A 16968-nucleotide genomic window follows, 5' to 3' on the forward strand; every position below is an offset into this window, starting at 1 on the left:
GCTTGTTTTTTGTTCGCTTTAACTGTGAACATTTTGGGGTGTTTTCTTGTACTTTCCTAGACAAAAACAATGAAAAAGCCTTTAGCGGAATTTCTGCTGAAGGCGTCGAAAGCTCTTAGACCTAATTTTCTCACTCTACTGAGCTGGTTCTATATTTAGCTTATGAAAGCTTCAGTCTTTTCCAGGGTATTGACCGAATGGGTTCTGGCTTTGTTTACTCTGCGTTCAGAGAAAATTGCTTTTCAATGCCTTTTTTTTTCTTTCTTTCTCTCGACTGAAGAGCACTGTCCCATATTAGTCCCAAAGTCTGGAAGGGATATTTGTGGTCTAATCCCACCTTCCTTTCTTCCCCGATTCCCTGCACACCAACATAGCGTCCACTACCACAATTCTTGGAATGTGCTGCTATCTATTTTTATTATTATTGGAAGCAGGAGTAGCATCCACTTCCTAAATAATATGCCTCTGGAAACTCTATGAACTTTGATAAATGTTGATAATTATATAGAAAGGCTTCAGGCATTTTGTTCATAGCATCACCGAATCATGCTTGACGGCAATCAACAACATGTATTTAGGATGAAATGTTCATCTTGCCTTTTCTATTGCATGCCCATTTCTCTAGTGCATGGACACAGGATGCCTCCAAGGTCATTGACAATGTCTCTTCTCTCTCTGCTTCCTTCTTTTTATTCCCCTCTGCAGATCACTGTCAGTCTAGCGCAGGGCTATGAGCGAACCTCTTCGTCTCCAAAACCTCGGTTCAAGAGCTATGCCTACACGCAGGCTGCTTATGTCACCTCCTCTGACCCCACACGGAGCCCGTTTCCTCCAGAGGTCTGTCTGTTTTTCTCTGTTCCACAAACCTAAGAATTTCTCCCTCTGACTCATCTGCTGTCGCTTTGACTTCTCTGAATTTTACAGTTCTGCTTCTCTTTTCCATCAACAGATGGGTTGTTCTCTCAAATTTTATTAGATTTGCTCCTGTGAAGGTGTTCTACTGTTGACACTGATAATACCTTTAACAGGTAGCTGTAGTTGTGGCGTAGTCTACAACGTGTCAGGCTGCTAACCAAAGGTTGGCGGTTCAAATCGCAACCCACTCTACATGAGAAAGATGGGAAAGATTTATAGCTCTGAAACCCGATGGAGGGTCACGATGAGTTGGAACTGACTTTATGAAAGGATTGGTTTTCTGATGTTAATAATTTTACTATATGTTGATTCGTTTTGTAGTAATGGATTCATTTCATAGTAATGGATTTTTATTGTGTTATCTGAGAAGCTACTCTAGTTATCTAGTTATGGTTAAATGTATAAATCTCTAAGCTTATTGCTGTTGTTTGTTGCTGTCAAATCAATGTGTTTGTGATCACTGTGGCAATGCCATCAGTTGTGCAGATTAGGACGATGCCACATATTCTTGAAGGTGCTATTGGCCAAGCATTTCTTCCACAATGCCTGTGGTTAAATATCTACTTTTTTTGTTTTAGTCCTGTACTTAAACATTTGTGCTATTCAAGGACTCCTGGATTATTTTAAATGGTTTCTATAGGCAACATAAATATGTCAGTGAAAATGTGAATTGTGATCTTTGTGGAGAGTTCTCTAGATACCTGGTACATAAAGAAAAACAAACTCTTTAGAGGCATTTATTATTACATAAAATGAATTTGTTTTCTCTTCAAGGAAGCAACAACCTTCTTCATATGGTTTGTTTGCATGTTGCTAAGTTAAATTTGCGTACATCCACTTCTAATGTTTGAAGAAAAATTACCTGCAAAAGCATGTTAAGTTTGATACACCATTTAATACTTTCTATACAAGGAATCTTCTTAATGAAGTTTTCCAGTTGAATGTACCATGGACTGCTAAGAAACTGAACAGGTTCATCCTAGGTAGTGTGAAAGCAAGCTGCTCCTTGGAGGCAAGGATTCTGGGGCTTCATCTGACATACTTTGGACATGTTGTAAGGAGGGACCAGTCCTTGGAGTGGGACATCATGCTTGGGAGGGTGGAGGGACAACACAGGAGAGGAAGATCCTCTATGAGGTGGATTGATTCAATGACTGGGGTAATTGGGATGGGAGTGTCAGAGACAGTGAAGCTGGCACAGGACAAAGCAGGTTTAGGGCTGTTGTACCTAGGGTTGCTATGAGTCGCAGGTGACTAGACGGCACATAACAACATTTTATCATAGGAAATCTAAGAATAACAAATTCTAGCCTTGTGTATATAAAAGCCTGAAAATAAAATGTACTGGAATTTCTTTTCAAAGTACACTTTATTTGATTCAGTGGAGCAGCTTGAAGATTGCTTTTTGAGAAAGGTGAATTTTTTTCTGAACTCACCATGAGAATGTAGTAGTTACATAGCTGATGGTATTGCTGGAAAATAGATACTTTGAGAGACTCCCTGTTTTGATTTTACCAATATTGATGTGTTTTAGTTAATGATGTGTTTGACATAGTTGTTTGATGTAAGCTCTGGGGGCCTACTGGTTAAGGAGTAGCACTACCAACCTAAAGGGAGGTGATTCAAACCTACTAGGTACTCCGAGGAAGAATGATTCAGTGACTTCCCATGTTTGAGGCATGAGAGTGAAAACTAGTAACTCTAGATGAATTGTCCAAATGAATATCTATTTGAGGGCACAGTTATACCCTGTTCCTTCACCACTTTTCTTGCAAAGTTAAGCAAAGAAGGCAGAGCACGAGCAGCTGTTACTCCACGTCATCTTCGATGCAATTCTCATTCAAGTTCTCATGACTTGTTTAGATAATCTTCGACAGCATGGATAGCTTACGCCATAGTTCCCTAAATATCAGTGATGAAAAATACTTTCACCACATCTTTTTCTTTATTAACAGACTCCTCTTGTTAAGATGTGCACTGTTTGAAAGGCAGTGGAGTGCTGCTGTGGGTTGGAGTATACTCAGCAGGAGTGGCTGAGTTGAGTATAGGCCACCTACGCCTATTCTCCACACATTAAATGAGAAAATTATTTTGGCAATGGTGGTGTTGGGTGTTCTCGAATCAGCGACCCTAAGTACTATTGAATGAATGCCTCACTGATCTATGCCATCTTCCCAGCTTCCACTGTGTTTAAAAGACCATCGTTGCACTCATTCCTTTTCTCTGATCCCTTGCTTTTTCCAAATTATAATGTCTTTTGCCAGACTTTGATGCTACTTTCATCCTGTTATTAGTGAGTAAAAGAGAAATGGAGTGTTACTATTTTTTTTTTCTTTCTTACTCCCTTCCTCTGTATCTTCCTTTATTCTCTGGTTTCTCTCTCCCCTCTCACTCTCTCAAGATTTTGTATACCCATCTTCCCAATGAAACTACTTAATATTTCTCATGGACCCACCAAGACTTAAAGAATAGGCATGTTGTTGTTGTGCCATGTTCAACTTGGAACTGACCCATAGCTGACCCTCCGGTGGGTTTTCAGAGGCAGATTTCCCATCCTTCTTCCGTGAAGCAGCTGACAGCCTTAAACCGTGTGCCTTTGGAATTGCAGCACAGCTTCTTGCCACTAGGCCACCAGAGCTCCCTAAAGAATAGGTATATACTTCCCTAAATGTAGGACTATAGGTTTATACATTCTAAAATGTAAGAATATAAGTCAAGGCAATAGAATATTTTTTCACCCTCATTATCACTCTACTGAGCTATCTTTTCCAGAAGGTTTTCGCCAATGCACGTTTTTACCTCATTGCCACCTCATTAAGGTGCTGCAGAGATATGACTACTTAATGAAGTAATTGCAAATGGGCTGAAATCTTGCTCTACTCCATTTGTTCACTCTACCTTTGTCTAAATATTACAAAATCTGTAATGGCTCCTAAAATATTCAACAAATTCTCTTAGGTATTTTGCTGAGAAACAGTGTGTTCCTTTTGCGAAGAAGCAGCATTTATCACAAAGGCGAGGACATGTTGTATTCTGATTCTTTCTAAAGAGACCACGCCAGATGATGGTTTTACATGCAGGGAAGATTGATAAGTTTATGTCTTAACTATCAAATGGAGACGTTTGCAGCTTAAGAGTTTCTCGGAGAGGCTGAGACTACACCACACCCACCACATTCTATCTGGTCTACTTATAATTAACTAAAAAGAGACAGAATTGGAATCCACTAGAAGACTCTACTTGGTGGCCTGCAACAAAGGATTGTCCTTTATGAAAAACCTAAAACTCACAGATTGTCTCGGTGGGCCCCATCTTGCTTGAAATCCTAAGCTTTTCTCAGTGCTTCTAAACTCAGAAAATTCAATTTAGACTCATTGCAAGTTGCCAACCCGTCCCGGTTGAAACCGTCTGTACTGACACAGGATTCTCTGCCTGTAGATAAGCGTTCCAAGAAGAAATATCATCTCGTGTGACCCGCTGACTCCCACTAATGTTGTCATTTGTTGTTTTCGACGTGACTGAGTCAAATCAGAATCCTAACAACCCTGTGTACAAAGGAATAAGACAGTGCTCTGTCTAATGCCATCTTCACAATTGGAGCTGTACTTGAATCCATCTCATTGTTTCTTTTCTGCTGTCTTGTATCTCTCTTACTTGGTTCTCTCTCTCTGTCTCTTAGTCTCTCTGTCTCTCTCTCCCTCTCTCTCTTTCTCTTGCCACTCTAATGTGCACACTTGAGTTCTCTTGCTCTTGCTCTGAAGCTCTGGTGGCTTAATGGTAAGGAACTGCACTGCCAATGCAAACGTACATAGTTCGAATCCACCAACTCCTCCACAGATGGGCAGTCTCTGCTTGTGTGATTAAATTGCCTGGCAGGTCAGTTCCTAGTCAACAGTATGCTATAGATATGTTGATTCTTCCTTTTCTTACCAAAAACCTTTTCACTTGTTTTCACCTTCCTAACGTTTACAATGGAGTCACCTCTGATTGGGGGGTGGGGGGAGTACCCTGTGTGTAGAACAAAATATTCCATAGGGTTTTAAATGGTTGACCTTCTCAGAGATAAAAAGTCTTTTTTCTTTAGCAGGACCTGTGGTTAGACAGAGCCTCGTATTTTTTTATTATCTGCCTACTTGTTGTGTAGCATAGAGTACGCTGGCCCTCTGGCAGGTTTTCACAGGCAGGTACCATCCTTGTGTGGAGCAGCGGATGGCCTTGAACCATGTGCCTTTGGAATTGTAGTACAGCTTCTTGCCACTAGGCCACCAGCGCTCACCACTCTGATCTGTCTACTCAGTCAACCATTTATCCTACCCAGAGACTAGAGCCTTCCACCATTATTGAAAATGTCTTTATTTTTTTTTTTCATTGTCTCTCAACTCAAAATCCTCCTGTCTCTGATTGCAAAGTTGTTTAATCATCTAACTCTTCCTTTTTCATCCTCCTTTATCAACAATCTCTGAGATGATGTCTGAGCCTTCTTCTCTGTACTTATCAATATGATATCATGCTGTGTCTTCAAGCTGTATACATATGTCTTTTGTACTTAGAATTTCACCCCTTACATTTATCCTTCACCATCCCATTTTCAACTGTTTGTTTTGGGTTTATGCCTAAAATCTAAAAGGTCCCCATATGAACCCTGAGTCACCACCACAAACTGATTTCTTGTTCTTCGTTTTTGTTAGCTCTGGTGGCCTGGTGGCAAGAAGCTATGCTGCAATCCCAAAGGCAAGTGGTTTGAGGCCACCAGCTGCTCAGTGGGAGAAAGATTAGCAATCTCCTCTCCTGGGTTTAACTGCCTCTGAAAACCTGTGGTAGTGTTGGGTATGCGAGGGATTCTGACTTTACTATACTCAACAACAGCAAATGAGAACTATAACTTAGTTGCCATTGAGGCTTTTGTATGACACATATCTTCATTCCCCCCCCCCGCCCCATAATCTGTCTCCGTTATACTCTTTCTTCTCAAGTTTCATTGTTGCTGCCCTGTGTTGGGTCCTCCATATATGTCTCCAAGGCTTAAAAAAAGAAACAGCTTTGCAATGGATATCTGACAGGCTTCAGCTCAACCCTCTTTACTCTCACATTTATTCCCTCATGTGAATCATTGAGAACATCATTTACAAAACTTTCTTTGCTTTCTTTTGCCTACAAAGTCCCCTCTCTAGAGTTTCATTGAAAATTCTTTGTGGCACATAGAATGTGTATGTTCCTCATAAGGTCCCATTAATTTATGTTTGTTTTTTTCCTCCAACCAATGGAAGAAACTTTTACTCATCTACTGGTGTCAAGACATTTCCTACTTTAGCTTTCCCTCAGCCTTATCAGCGAATCCTTTTGAAACTGATAAATCTGATGTGTATTTCAAGCCCTGACCAATAAGTGGCTCACTCATTGGCTCCTGTTCAAATGTATCCAACTCTAAGGACTCAGCTGTTGATTCTGAATTTTCTCCATTAAGGATCTTCAGTTTGAATAGATTATGCAATTAATAGTTACTCATGCTTATAGTTAGTGGAAATATTCACTTAACATCTTTGTGTTAAGTACTATTTAATGCCCCAAGGCTATATAGTAAACAAGCAGGATCTCTAAAAAAACCAAACAAACCAACTATCAAATTACTGCCCTCATCAGAAGTTGTTGTTATGTACCATCCAGTGGCTTGTGACTCATAGCGATCCTATGTACAGCAAGCAGCTCTGAAGCCTGCCCTTTCCTGAGTCAGTCTCACTGACTCCGACACACCTACCTCCATTATCCCCAGTTACTGTATCACTCTCTCATCCAGGGTCTTCCTCTCCTGTGCTATCCCTCCACCCTTCAAGGCCCGGTCCCTCCTGGCCATGTGAGACAGAGCTTCAAAATCCCGGCTTCCAAGGAGAAACTTAGTTTCACCCTCTTCAAAACAGATCTATTCGTTTTCTTGGTGGTCCATGGTATGTTCAAGACTCTTCTCCAGCACCACAATTTGAAGACATTGATTCTTCTTCTGTCATCCTTAGTCATTGTCCAGCTCTCTGATGCACAGCAAGTAATTGCAAAGACCTCGGCCTAGATCAGGTGCACCTTTGTATCTAGACTGACATCATTGCTTCTCAGGACTCTGGAGAGGTCCCTGACAGCAGATTTTCCCAGTGCAGTTCATCTTTTGATTTCCTGACTGCTGGTGTCAAGAATGTTGATTGTGGAGCTGAGCAAACTGTAATTGTTAACAACCTCAAGCTCTTCACCATTAATCAGTACATTTAGCATATATAATATGAATTAAGTAAAATAACATATAGGTGGCAAGTGTTGAGTAAAGGTAGAGATACATTGGTGGTAAACAAAAGAAACCAAGCACTGTCACTTCGAGTTCAACTCCTGGTGACCCCATAAGTGTTAGGGTAGAAATGAGCACCATAGACTTTCCAAAGAACCACTTTCCCAGAAGTAGATTGCCAAGAATTTCTTTTGTGGAGAAGCTAAAATAAGAAAGGCCTTTATACTTGCAGAGGAGATAAAGTGGCTTACATGGGTCTAGAGAGAATCAAATCTGTAACCTTTCAGGTTGCAGATAAGACCTTAATTGTTTCTGTGGCCAAAGGACTCCAGTAAGTAAAATAGAAAGTGCTATCAAGCTCAGATCAGACAGACAGAAACAACAGGAAGAAAGGATAATTTGTAGTGCATAGGGCTTTTTAGGAGTTGAACTGCACCTGGCAGCAACAGGTTTAGTTGGTCATTTTGTTCCAGTTTTGGTTAAAACACAGGTAGAGTTAAATTTTAGATTGGATATTCAGTGAAGGCCTCAAACATAGTGCATTTGATTAAAAATCTCTTGTATGGATACTTGGAATGTTGAAAGAGAAGTTCGTATGAGGGGCACAGTGATAGAAGATATAATGGAGATAAATATCTATATACATCTAGCACTAGATCTGGATAATGAAAGAGCATTTCAGATAGAGACCCTGAAAGTAATGGTAGAGACTTAAGTTTCTATAGGAATGACATGATCTCATATCATCTCAGCACAGTAGCTGTATTGAGAATAAACAAAGGTGAGCAAAATGTTAGGCAGAGAGACCATTAAAATACTGTTGCAATAATCCAGGCAAAATGAGCCGTGGTTTAATATCGGGGTTGTCATAATACTCATGATGGCCCGTAGCTAAATTCTGCACTTTCTCTTAAGGACAGCCTAGAGAATTATCTAATTCAATGTGAAATATTTATCGGCTATAATTTTTGAGAATATTTATTTGTGTTATAACAATAAAACTTCAGAGATGATTGATAAACCTTTCAAGACACATTCTAAATATGTAGTATGTAAACTGTAAGCTTATGAGATATAACTGAAACCTCATGCATTATGCTTCGTTAGTAAATAAACATTTTGTGAGGCATACTGTGGTAATTGATTAGGTATTAAGAGATGAAATAAATAGAATGTGATGGGGCATACAATAGTGTCACTCATATCTAGAAATAGGGAAGACTACCAAATTGGAAAGGATGATCTTATCGCCTAGCCACTGATTACATCATTCCTAAATATTGCACCCAGGAGTGGTGACTGACTAGTATCATTAAGCTACCTTTAAAATGCAGAGCAATCTTACAAGCGTTTATAAACCTAATTGATAAAATACAGATACAGGTCCAAAGCTGTTGCTGTCAAGTTAATTTCAATTGATGGCAGCCTTGTAAGACAGAGCAGTTCTGTTTCCTAGGGTTTCCAGTGCTGGAAATCTTTATGAAAATAGACCACCTTCTCTTTCTTACTCAGAATGGGTAGTGAGTTTGAACTAGTGACCTTTTAGTTAACAGCCAAGTAATTAAGCACCTCACTTCCAGGTACCCTTAGAGAAAGATCAGGCATACTTCTGTCTAGAAGAAGATATGCGTATTTTGGCCTCAGGCCCTGTGACAAAATCGACTTACAGTGTTGCTGTAACAAAAATACCATAGCTACATGACTTTAGGAAACAGGAATTTGTTTTCTCACAGTCCTGATGGTGAAAAGGCCAAGTAAGAGTTTTGTCATATTGATTCCTTCCTTGTTGGTGTCAAGTCTGGATGTTTCCTGAGAGTCAGAGTCACTTGAATGGCACCTAACCCAACAACGGTGTTAAGATGTCTATGAGGCTTAAATGGTTTTGAATCTTGGGCTTTAAGGATAGGTTTGAGTTATGGATATGTAACTTGGAAAGTCATCAGCAGATAGAGTTTAAATTCACAGGACTAGATGAGATCACGTAGAAAATGGTACAGCTGATCGGCAGAAGCGATCCCATCATAGAGAGGAGAAGAATCCAGCTGGGACTGAAAATGGGAGCAGGAAAGGAGGGGGGGATGTGGGATTGCAGAAGTCAAGGAGAAAAATGCTTCTGAGAGAGGAGAGTGCTTAACTGTATTACATAATGCTGAGTAGTTCATGTAAGATGAAGGCAGAAAATTTTCCAGTGAATTTAGCAAAATGCCAGTAGGGCAAAGTGTCTGGGAAATCCTGATTTATAGTAGTCATTGTAGTGCAATTACTAATAATGCTCCTATTTAATCTCCAAAGTGTCCCAGTTTGCATCCTGAGTTATAATACTCGTTATGGTCAATGTTTAGTTTGATAAAGAGGGGGGGGGTGTGTGTGGTTGATATGTGTATAATATAGATTGAAAAGGAGAGACTGCCTGTCTTGTATCATTGGGAAAAAATTAACTCTCAGAAATAAAAAGAAAAACCCTATTTTGAATAATTGATGTCTCCATAGACAACAACATACTACTCTTAGTTTAATCTATCCTTCTGATTATTTTGGGTCGAACTGTATCTCCTGAAAACGGGTATTGGAATTCTAACCCTTGCACCTAGAAATTGTGGCCTTGTTTTTAAACAGGGTTTTATTGATCTATTTCTTGCTTATGTATGAGCCAGTATCAGTGTAAAATGGACCCTAAATCTGATCACTTCTGGCTTATAAGGATCAGTTAAGATTCCCACCACTGCCCTGCCCTGCCCTGCCCTGCCCTCTACTGGAAACTGATTCATGATAACATTACATCAGGTTCTCTATGGGAGGAGACCTGTTCATCTGTCTCCCATTGATCCACTGGTGGGCTTGAACTGCCAGCCTTTGGGTTGGCAGCGGAACACGCAACAAATTGCACCACCAAGGCTCACCTTAGGTCAGGTACAGAAATGAATGGATCCTTGCACATAGCATGTGAGGATTTACTCACAGGAAGGCCCTGGGCCACTGACAAGGAAGGAATCAACAAGGCTGAACCCCCAGCTTGCCCTGTAACTCCCAGAAATGTGAGAAAATTATTTCAATCCACTTGCATTCAGTGTTCTTCCAACAGTAGCACTTACTATCTGTGGCTCCTGTGACAAATTACCACAAATGTAGTAGCTTAAACCCACATGAATTTATTATCTTGTAATTTTGTAGCTTGGAAGCTTGAAATGGCTCTCTCAGAGTTAAAAAAAATTTGTGGGTTGGTAATATCGTGTTCCTTTGTGGAAGCTTCAGGAGAGAAACTCTCGCCTTCATTTGCTAGAGGCAGCCTGTCCACCTTGACTCATGTCCCTTTTCCATCTCCCGGCAGGGACAGTTCCTGCTCTTTTTGAATTGCGTCACTCTAACCTGCTCTGTTGCCTCTGTGTTCTGTTTTTTAACACCTTTCTATGTGATTTCACTGATGGTTTATAAAGTAGTTTAATTTTTCATTCACCTCTACATGTACATTTTATTCTTTAATGTTCATTTAAATACCCACCCATGATGTAATCACCTTTGGACCATTTTCTTCCCAAAATTCTGGTTCCCATTAATCTTTCTGTGCCTGTCTGTGTCTTTCCTTTTGTTGGTGTTAATGTGCTGATCAGCTCTTTATTGTATATTGCTTTTCCCTTCATCTTTCTTAATGTTGTTGCTTTGTGCTGTCGACTTAGAACCAACTCATACCTCACACTCCTGCAGACTTTCAGAGGCAGTAAACCACATGGGAAGAAATTGCCAGTCTTTCTCCCATGAAGCAGCTGGTGGAATCAAACCTCCTGCCTTTGAGCCACTAAGTGGCTACACTGGGACTCAAACTTGGTATTTTGACTTCACTAGGGCTCAAACTTGGTATTTTGACTTCTGATGTAAGTTTGCTGTTTTATTGTTTGACACTCTAAAACAGGTCAACCAAATGGGATTTTCCCTTTTCTCATCACTTTTGTATCTTCCCTTTGTCCTTTCATACCTATGAATACTAAATAGCACTTGACAGTAGAGAAATACATTTTTAAATGAATTTTAATGAAAGTTTACAGAGACTTAGAGTTTCCATTCATTCATTGTTGCACTTTTCTCCCTGCCCACCCTCTACCCCGCAATTCACCCTTCTCCTTGGAAAGTAAAAGAACTCTTTCATTGTTATGCAGTCCCTCCCGTCAAGTCCACTCCACTATGCAGTGTTCATTCTGAACTCCTGACATGACAATAATACCAAATCATATCTCCCCTTTAAACAGTTCTTTCCCTCATCTGTTTCAATGCAGTATACACCATTCATTCCCCTCCTTCTTATGGTAAAGAAATACATTTCTACTCTCTCCTACATCTGTTTGTCTCACAGTAGTTGTCCCCTTCCTTGGATTCAGACCAACATCAATAGGACAGGTAACTTAGTATTTATTCATTTGAGAACTAAGAAGCAGTTTAGAATTTACAATAGAGATTCTGAATATAAAATCTTTGGAAACACTATGGAGAAGCATTTTCCCCATGTTAGAAAAGATCTATAAAACATGACAAAACTAATAATTACATTTGGCAGTAAAATTGGCTCTTGTAATAACTAAGGAAGAAGAAAAACATAGACAGATGTATATTGGTCTCTTCAGAATAATTAAAGTTGAAGTTGAGCAAAACAAAGTAATCATTAAAAAATTTAGCTGACAAATATTTATGAAATGCAAGGTTTATGCACAGAATATAGTGGATAGCACTAGATACCTAGAAATCACATTTGAATTGTCAAAAACATGAGGAAAAGTAAAGAGAATATTCATTATACAAAGGGTGCCCACTCAGTGTGTGTGAGTGCAGAGACACAATTCATTATTCTTAGACATTTTACTTTGCCTTCCAAAATGGCGGAGTTCTCCAACCTGAAAGAGATTACACTAGAAAATACTAGATAGCTGTTGTTAGGTGTAATCTAGTTGACTGCGACTCATAGTGGCCCTCTGAACAATCGATCTGAACCTTGTCCTTTCTTGTGCCATCTTCACCACCTTGGATGTATTTGAGCCCATTGTTAGAGTGACCAAATCAATCAATCTTCTTGAGGGTCTTCTTCTCCTAACCTGACCCTCCACCTTTCCATACATGATGCCTTTGTCCAAAACCTGACCCCTCCCCAAAATGTGCCCTAAGTATGTGAGATAAAGCTTCACAACCCTTGCATCCAAGGAGTGCCCTAGGTATACTTTCTGTAAGAGAGATCTGTTTGGTTTTGGAAAATGAAAACCCCAGATAGAATTGGAGCCAATGTGAAACAAAACTTAAAAGCCTAAAGAGGCTTAGGGTTGCTGGTCCAATAGAGGCTGGTAGAACCCCAGAGATTATGAGCATTAGTCCCCTTTTGAAATTGGAATACAAACAATGCACTTGGTACCAGCACTCAGGAGATCAGGAGACATATTTCATATGGAGAATCTGCAGTCAAGGACCTCTCCAAATTACTGAATAGCAATGATGTTAGTTTGGGGACTAAGGTGCACTTGATTCAGACCATTTTAATAATTTGCTATGCTGCTGAGAGCTAGACAATGAATAAAGATGACAAGAAACATCAATGACTTTGAGTTGTGGTGTTGGAAAAGATTACTGCCTATCCCATGGGCTGCCACCAGAATAAATACATATGTCTTGGAGAAGGTGCAGCCACAGTGCTTCTTGAAGGCAAGGATGGCAAAGCTTCATCTTGCATACCTTGGGTATGTTGCTAGGAAAGGCTATTCCTTGAAGAAGGACATCATGCTTGGATAGGTGGAGGGATAGGATGAAAGATGAAAAGACTCTCAACCAGATGAATTGGCACAGTGACTGCAGTAATAGGCTTGAATGTGTCAGAGACTGTGCAGGATAGGACAAGATTCAGATCTGTTGTTCATCGGATCACTGTGAGTCGTAGTAGACTTGAAGGTACATAACAACAACAGTAGCTCAACTTTCAACCAAACAATAAACAGTCCTATAATGTCAATAATAACCCCAGGGAGGTACTCATTCCCTAGAGTCATTGATCATCTAAGGTTAATATAGAAGCATTTGCTCAAGAGTAAATCTGAAAGGCTGGAAGTTATATGATAGAAGGATTCATGGAAATGAGAATCATGGAGAGTGTGGTTACATTGTAAGTATTGTAATTAATGTTATAAAACAAAATGTGTGTGAATGGTTGAGTGGAAACCAATTTGCTCTGCAAATGTTCACTCAAATCACAATTTAAAAAACCAGAGCAGAGGAGAAAATGGTCCAGTTCTGCAATTTCATCAGCCTACTGCTTAGTAGTTGATTGTCATGGCTTCAAGAGCAACATATTTAAAACTGAACTCGTCTCTGCCTGTGGGTTAGGAGTCTCTTCTGAACTATATTCTCACTTAGGCATTTAAAGAATCTAGCCATGTATGACTCTCTCTGCCTCAGTACTCCATATCTAATGAGCTCCTGAAAAACTTCATTGAGTAAAAGTTTATGGGGGAAATGAGCTTGCCATTCAAAAGTTAATACGTATGTTGTTTTGTTACAATGATACCAATTCCAACAACATACTAATAATCTTTCCACTCCATCTCTGTGATAACCATTTTCATTTATCTTCTGTTTAACCTGCTTAGTAGGTTAAAATGCTAATATTTTGGGGTGGTTTTTTTTTCCCATATGATTGGCTGTTCTAAAGAGTGTATACTCTAAAGGGACACAGCCTCAGTTGCTCCATCAGTATCTATCAGAATTGTGATCCTATTTGGCTTTGCTGTGAGTTTTGCTTAACATTTTTCTCCCACTCCATTTAGGACTTTCTACTGCGCTTCCTTTTAAGAATGGTCGACAGGAGTAGCAGGGCAGGGCACTATCTAGTTCTTCTGATCTCTATCGTGAAGGTGAGGGCTTACACACTCTTTTAGTCTACTTGTATCCTTAAAAAAGAGGATTTTATTCTCTTTATTCTTTGTTCCAGACATGTAGAGACCAACAACTGAATTTCAGTTTGTCACTCACAAGCTTTCAAGACCCTCGTTCCTCAGGAATCTTTTTGATCAGAATAATGTTTGCTTGCTTTCTCTTTTTTTATCCTAAATGTTCTTTTATCATTTTATACTAGTGGCTATTATTTTGCTGTAAAACCAACCAACCAACTAACCAACCAACCAAAAACAAAACCGGGGGGGGGGGGCTCTGGTGGCTTAGTGGCAGGAAGCTGCACTGCAATCCCAGAGGTGCAGGCTTCAAGTCCACCAGATGCTCTGCTGGAGAAGGAGGGACAATCTCCTCCTGTACCAGTCTGATCCAATTTGATGGTACACATACAAAAATAATAAAATTTTTTTAAAAATTTAAAAAGATAAAAAAACAAAACCAAAATCCTATTATCTCTGGAAAGTAGAATTAGTCAGCTAGATATTTTAGTAGGCATAGAAGTAGAATAAAGGGTGGTAGATAATTCAAGAGCATAGTTTATCCATGCCAGGGTAAGTATCATAAAAACAAAAATCACTGTCAAATAACAATACTGTCCTGTGATGAGTCTTCCTTGGATTGAAACTCTCAAGTCATTCAGATTTGATATTCAGAGACGATCAAGTCTTTCTACCCGGACAGTACTGAATAAATATCTGCACCTACTTCTGAAGATTGATTTAAAAAAACAAAACAAAACAAAAAACATGTTTGTTCCTTTAGTTACAGGTAAAATTAAAGGATTTTTCATATGCTTATCAGTTGTTTGTTTTATTTCTCTCCCCCCCCTTCATAAATCAGAAAAGTGCCCTGCTGGTTGATTTTAAGTCCTGTGTGCCTCTGTGGGGAAGGAGTCGGCTAAGTAGTTCTTTCCTTTGTCCCTTCCAACACAACCTGTCCCTCTGACTGAACACAAATTGCACTGAAGAAACAGTAACCAGGGAGTGCACACAAAGCCAGTCAGTAGGGAACATCCCTTAGATTAAAAGCTTTCAGACCTTCTCATGTGAATGAACCTATGATCTAGAAACAGAATAGCCCAGTTCTAGTATAGCTCTGTGGATGCCTGCATTGAAACATTCTGAGAAGTTGTTTTCAACTAGGGGAAAATTAGGAAGAATAAGGGCAATCAAATTCCTTTGAACAAGTAAACTCTAATCCTTCATAACAACATATATATATAGTTGTGTGTCTTTTGTTGTTGTTTTCTTTTTTTTGTATACCATCAAGTTGGAACCAATCCATCACTGACTAGGGGGTTTTCAGAAGCAGTTACTCGCACAAGAGGAGATTGCATTCCTGCAGAGCAGCTGGTGGCCTCAAACTGGGTGCCTTCTGGATTACAGAGCAGCTTCTTGCCGCTAGGTCACCAGATATGTATATATGAAAAAGTACATTGTACTCAGCACTCATTGTCATCCTATCAAAACTGACTCATGCCTGATCCTCCAATGGGTTTTTAGAGGCTGTAAATAGCCTTGGAGTAGATTGTTCACTTTGTCCAGTGGAGCAAATGGTATCTTTATGTTAGGAGCACAATTCCTAACCTATGGAGCCAAAAGAGTTCCCTACATTGTAAATACTTACAAATGACAACCAATGCCACGATAATGACTTTATCTGTAGCAAAGGTTAAATGTGCTGTTGAGGTCTAATCTTTGAGATTTACTATCTTTTAATCAGTGTTTCTGTGTAAAAGTATCATTTCTAGACATAGCAAGAGTTAGAGTGTATTTGTTCAAAGGAATACTTTATGAATGTATATATGCAGAGTACGCAGAGTGTATCTATCCATCTATACATCCAGGGTGCTTTTTAGAGGCATAATGAAACTTTGTCTCACATATTTTCAGCATGCTATTACAAGGGGCCAATGTTTGGGGAAATTCCTCAGGCTGGGAAAGTTGAAGGGTGGGGGAGGTATGTGTGTATGTGTGTGTGTGTGTGTGTGTGTGTGTGTGTGTGTGAGAGAGAGAGAGAGAGAGAGAGATTCTCAATAACATACATTGCCAAAGTGACTGTAACATTGGCTTGAATGGATCAGAAATCATGATGATGATTCAGCAAGATAGGGCAAGATTCAGCTCTGATGTTCATCGGTTCTTTATGAATAATTATCAACTTGATGGTACTTCACAGCGGCAACAACATAGGAAAGACTAAAACAATCCATAGTATTTCCAAACTTCTCTTTATATGAACAGCCTGATTCCTCTCGCTCAGAGTGGACCTTTTGCTTAGCAACCAAATGCTTTATACACAGTGCCATCAACCTCCTTGGGATGTGTTAAGGGAATAGAAACTTCAAGAGTGAAGAGAATTAGTTGCATTTTTCTCCTGAACTGAAAATGGAAGGAGAGAATGTGAATGCAATTTCAGCCCTAGATCTCCCAATGAAATATCTTGCTTTTCAACATTCCATTTCCCCTCTCTGACTCAGGTTTCTCATCTCTAGAAAGGAATTAGTAATTTCTACTTTCTATAGTGGCTTAAAGAATTCATTCATAATATATGTCTGGGGGAGACAAGCACCCTTACACTTTAGATTTCAGTTACATATCTTCAGATAGTCACAGATTAAAAATAGCTGAAAACCATGATTGCTGAATAAAATGAAATCTTTTACATTTGGGAAACATACTTGCAAATCCTGGAAGAGATGGAATGCAATTTAAACAACTGTGCTAGAAGGAAACTTTTCCTGTCTATCTCTTGATAGCAGATAGAGTTCTGGAAGTGTAGCTGTAAACAAAATGATAAAGTCTGTATCTGTAAATTAGGCTATCAGCATGGGCCCATTTAGCTCAGGGGTATTCTATTTTATGGAGGTA

General features: G+C 39.5%; 1 protein-coding gene across 1 annotated transcript in view; it reads left to right on the top strand.

The window, feature by feature from the left end:
- The window catches only part of LOC102843189 (dystrophin-like), a 1161727-nt gene that overhangs the window by 891404 nt on the left and 253355 nt on the right, over nt 1–16968 (top strand). The window contains exon 9 of the mRNA XM_006881860.1: nt 706–837. Coding sequence (XP_006881922.1) covers nt 706–837 — 132 coding nt within the window. The remainder of the gene's footprint in view (nt 1–705; nt 838–16968) is intronic.

This window comes from Elephantulus edwardii, unplaced genomic scaffold, assembly GCF_000299155.1.
Source record: "Elephantulus edwardii isolate Elephantulus edwardi_28Jun2011 unplaced genomic scaffold, EleEdw1.0 scaffold00016, whole genome shotgun sequence".
In the NCBI taxonomy this organism is placed as follows: Eukaryota; Metazoa; Chordata; class Mammalia; order Macroscelidea; family Macroscelididae; genus Elephantulus; species Elephantulus edwardii.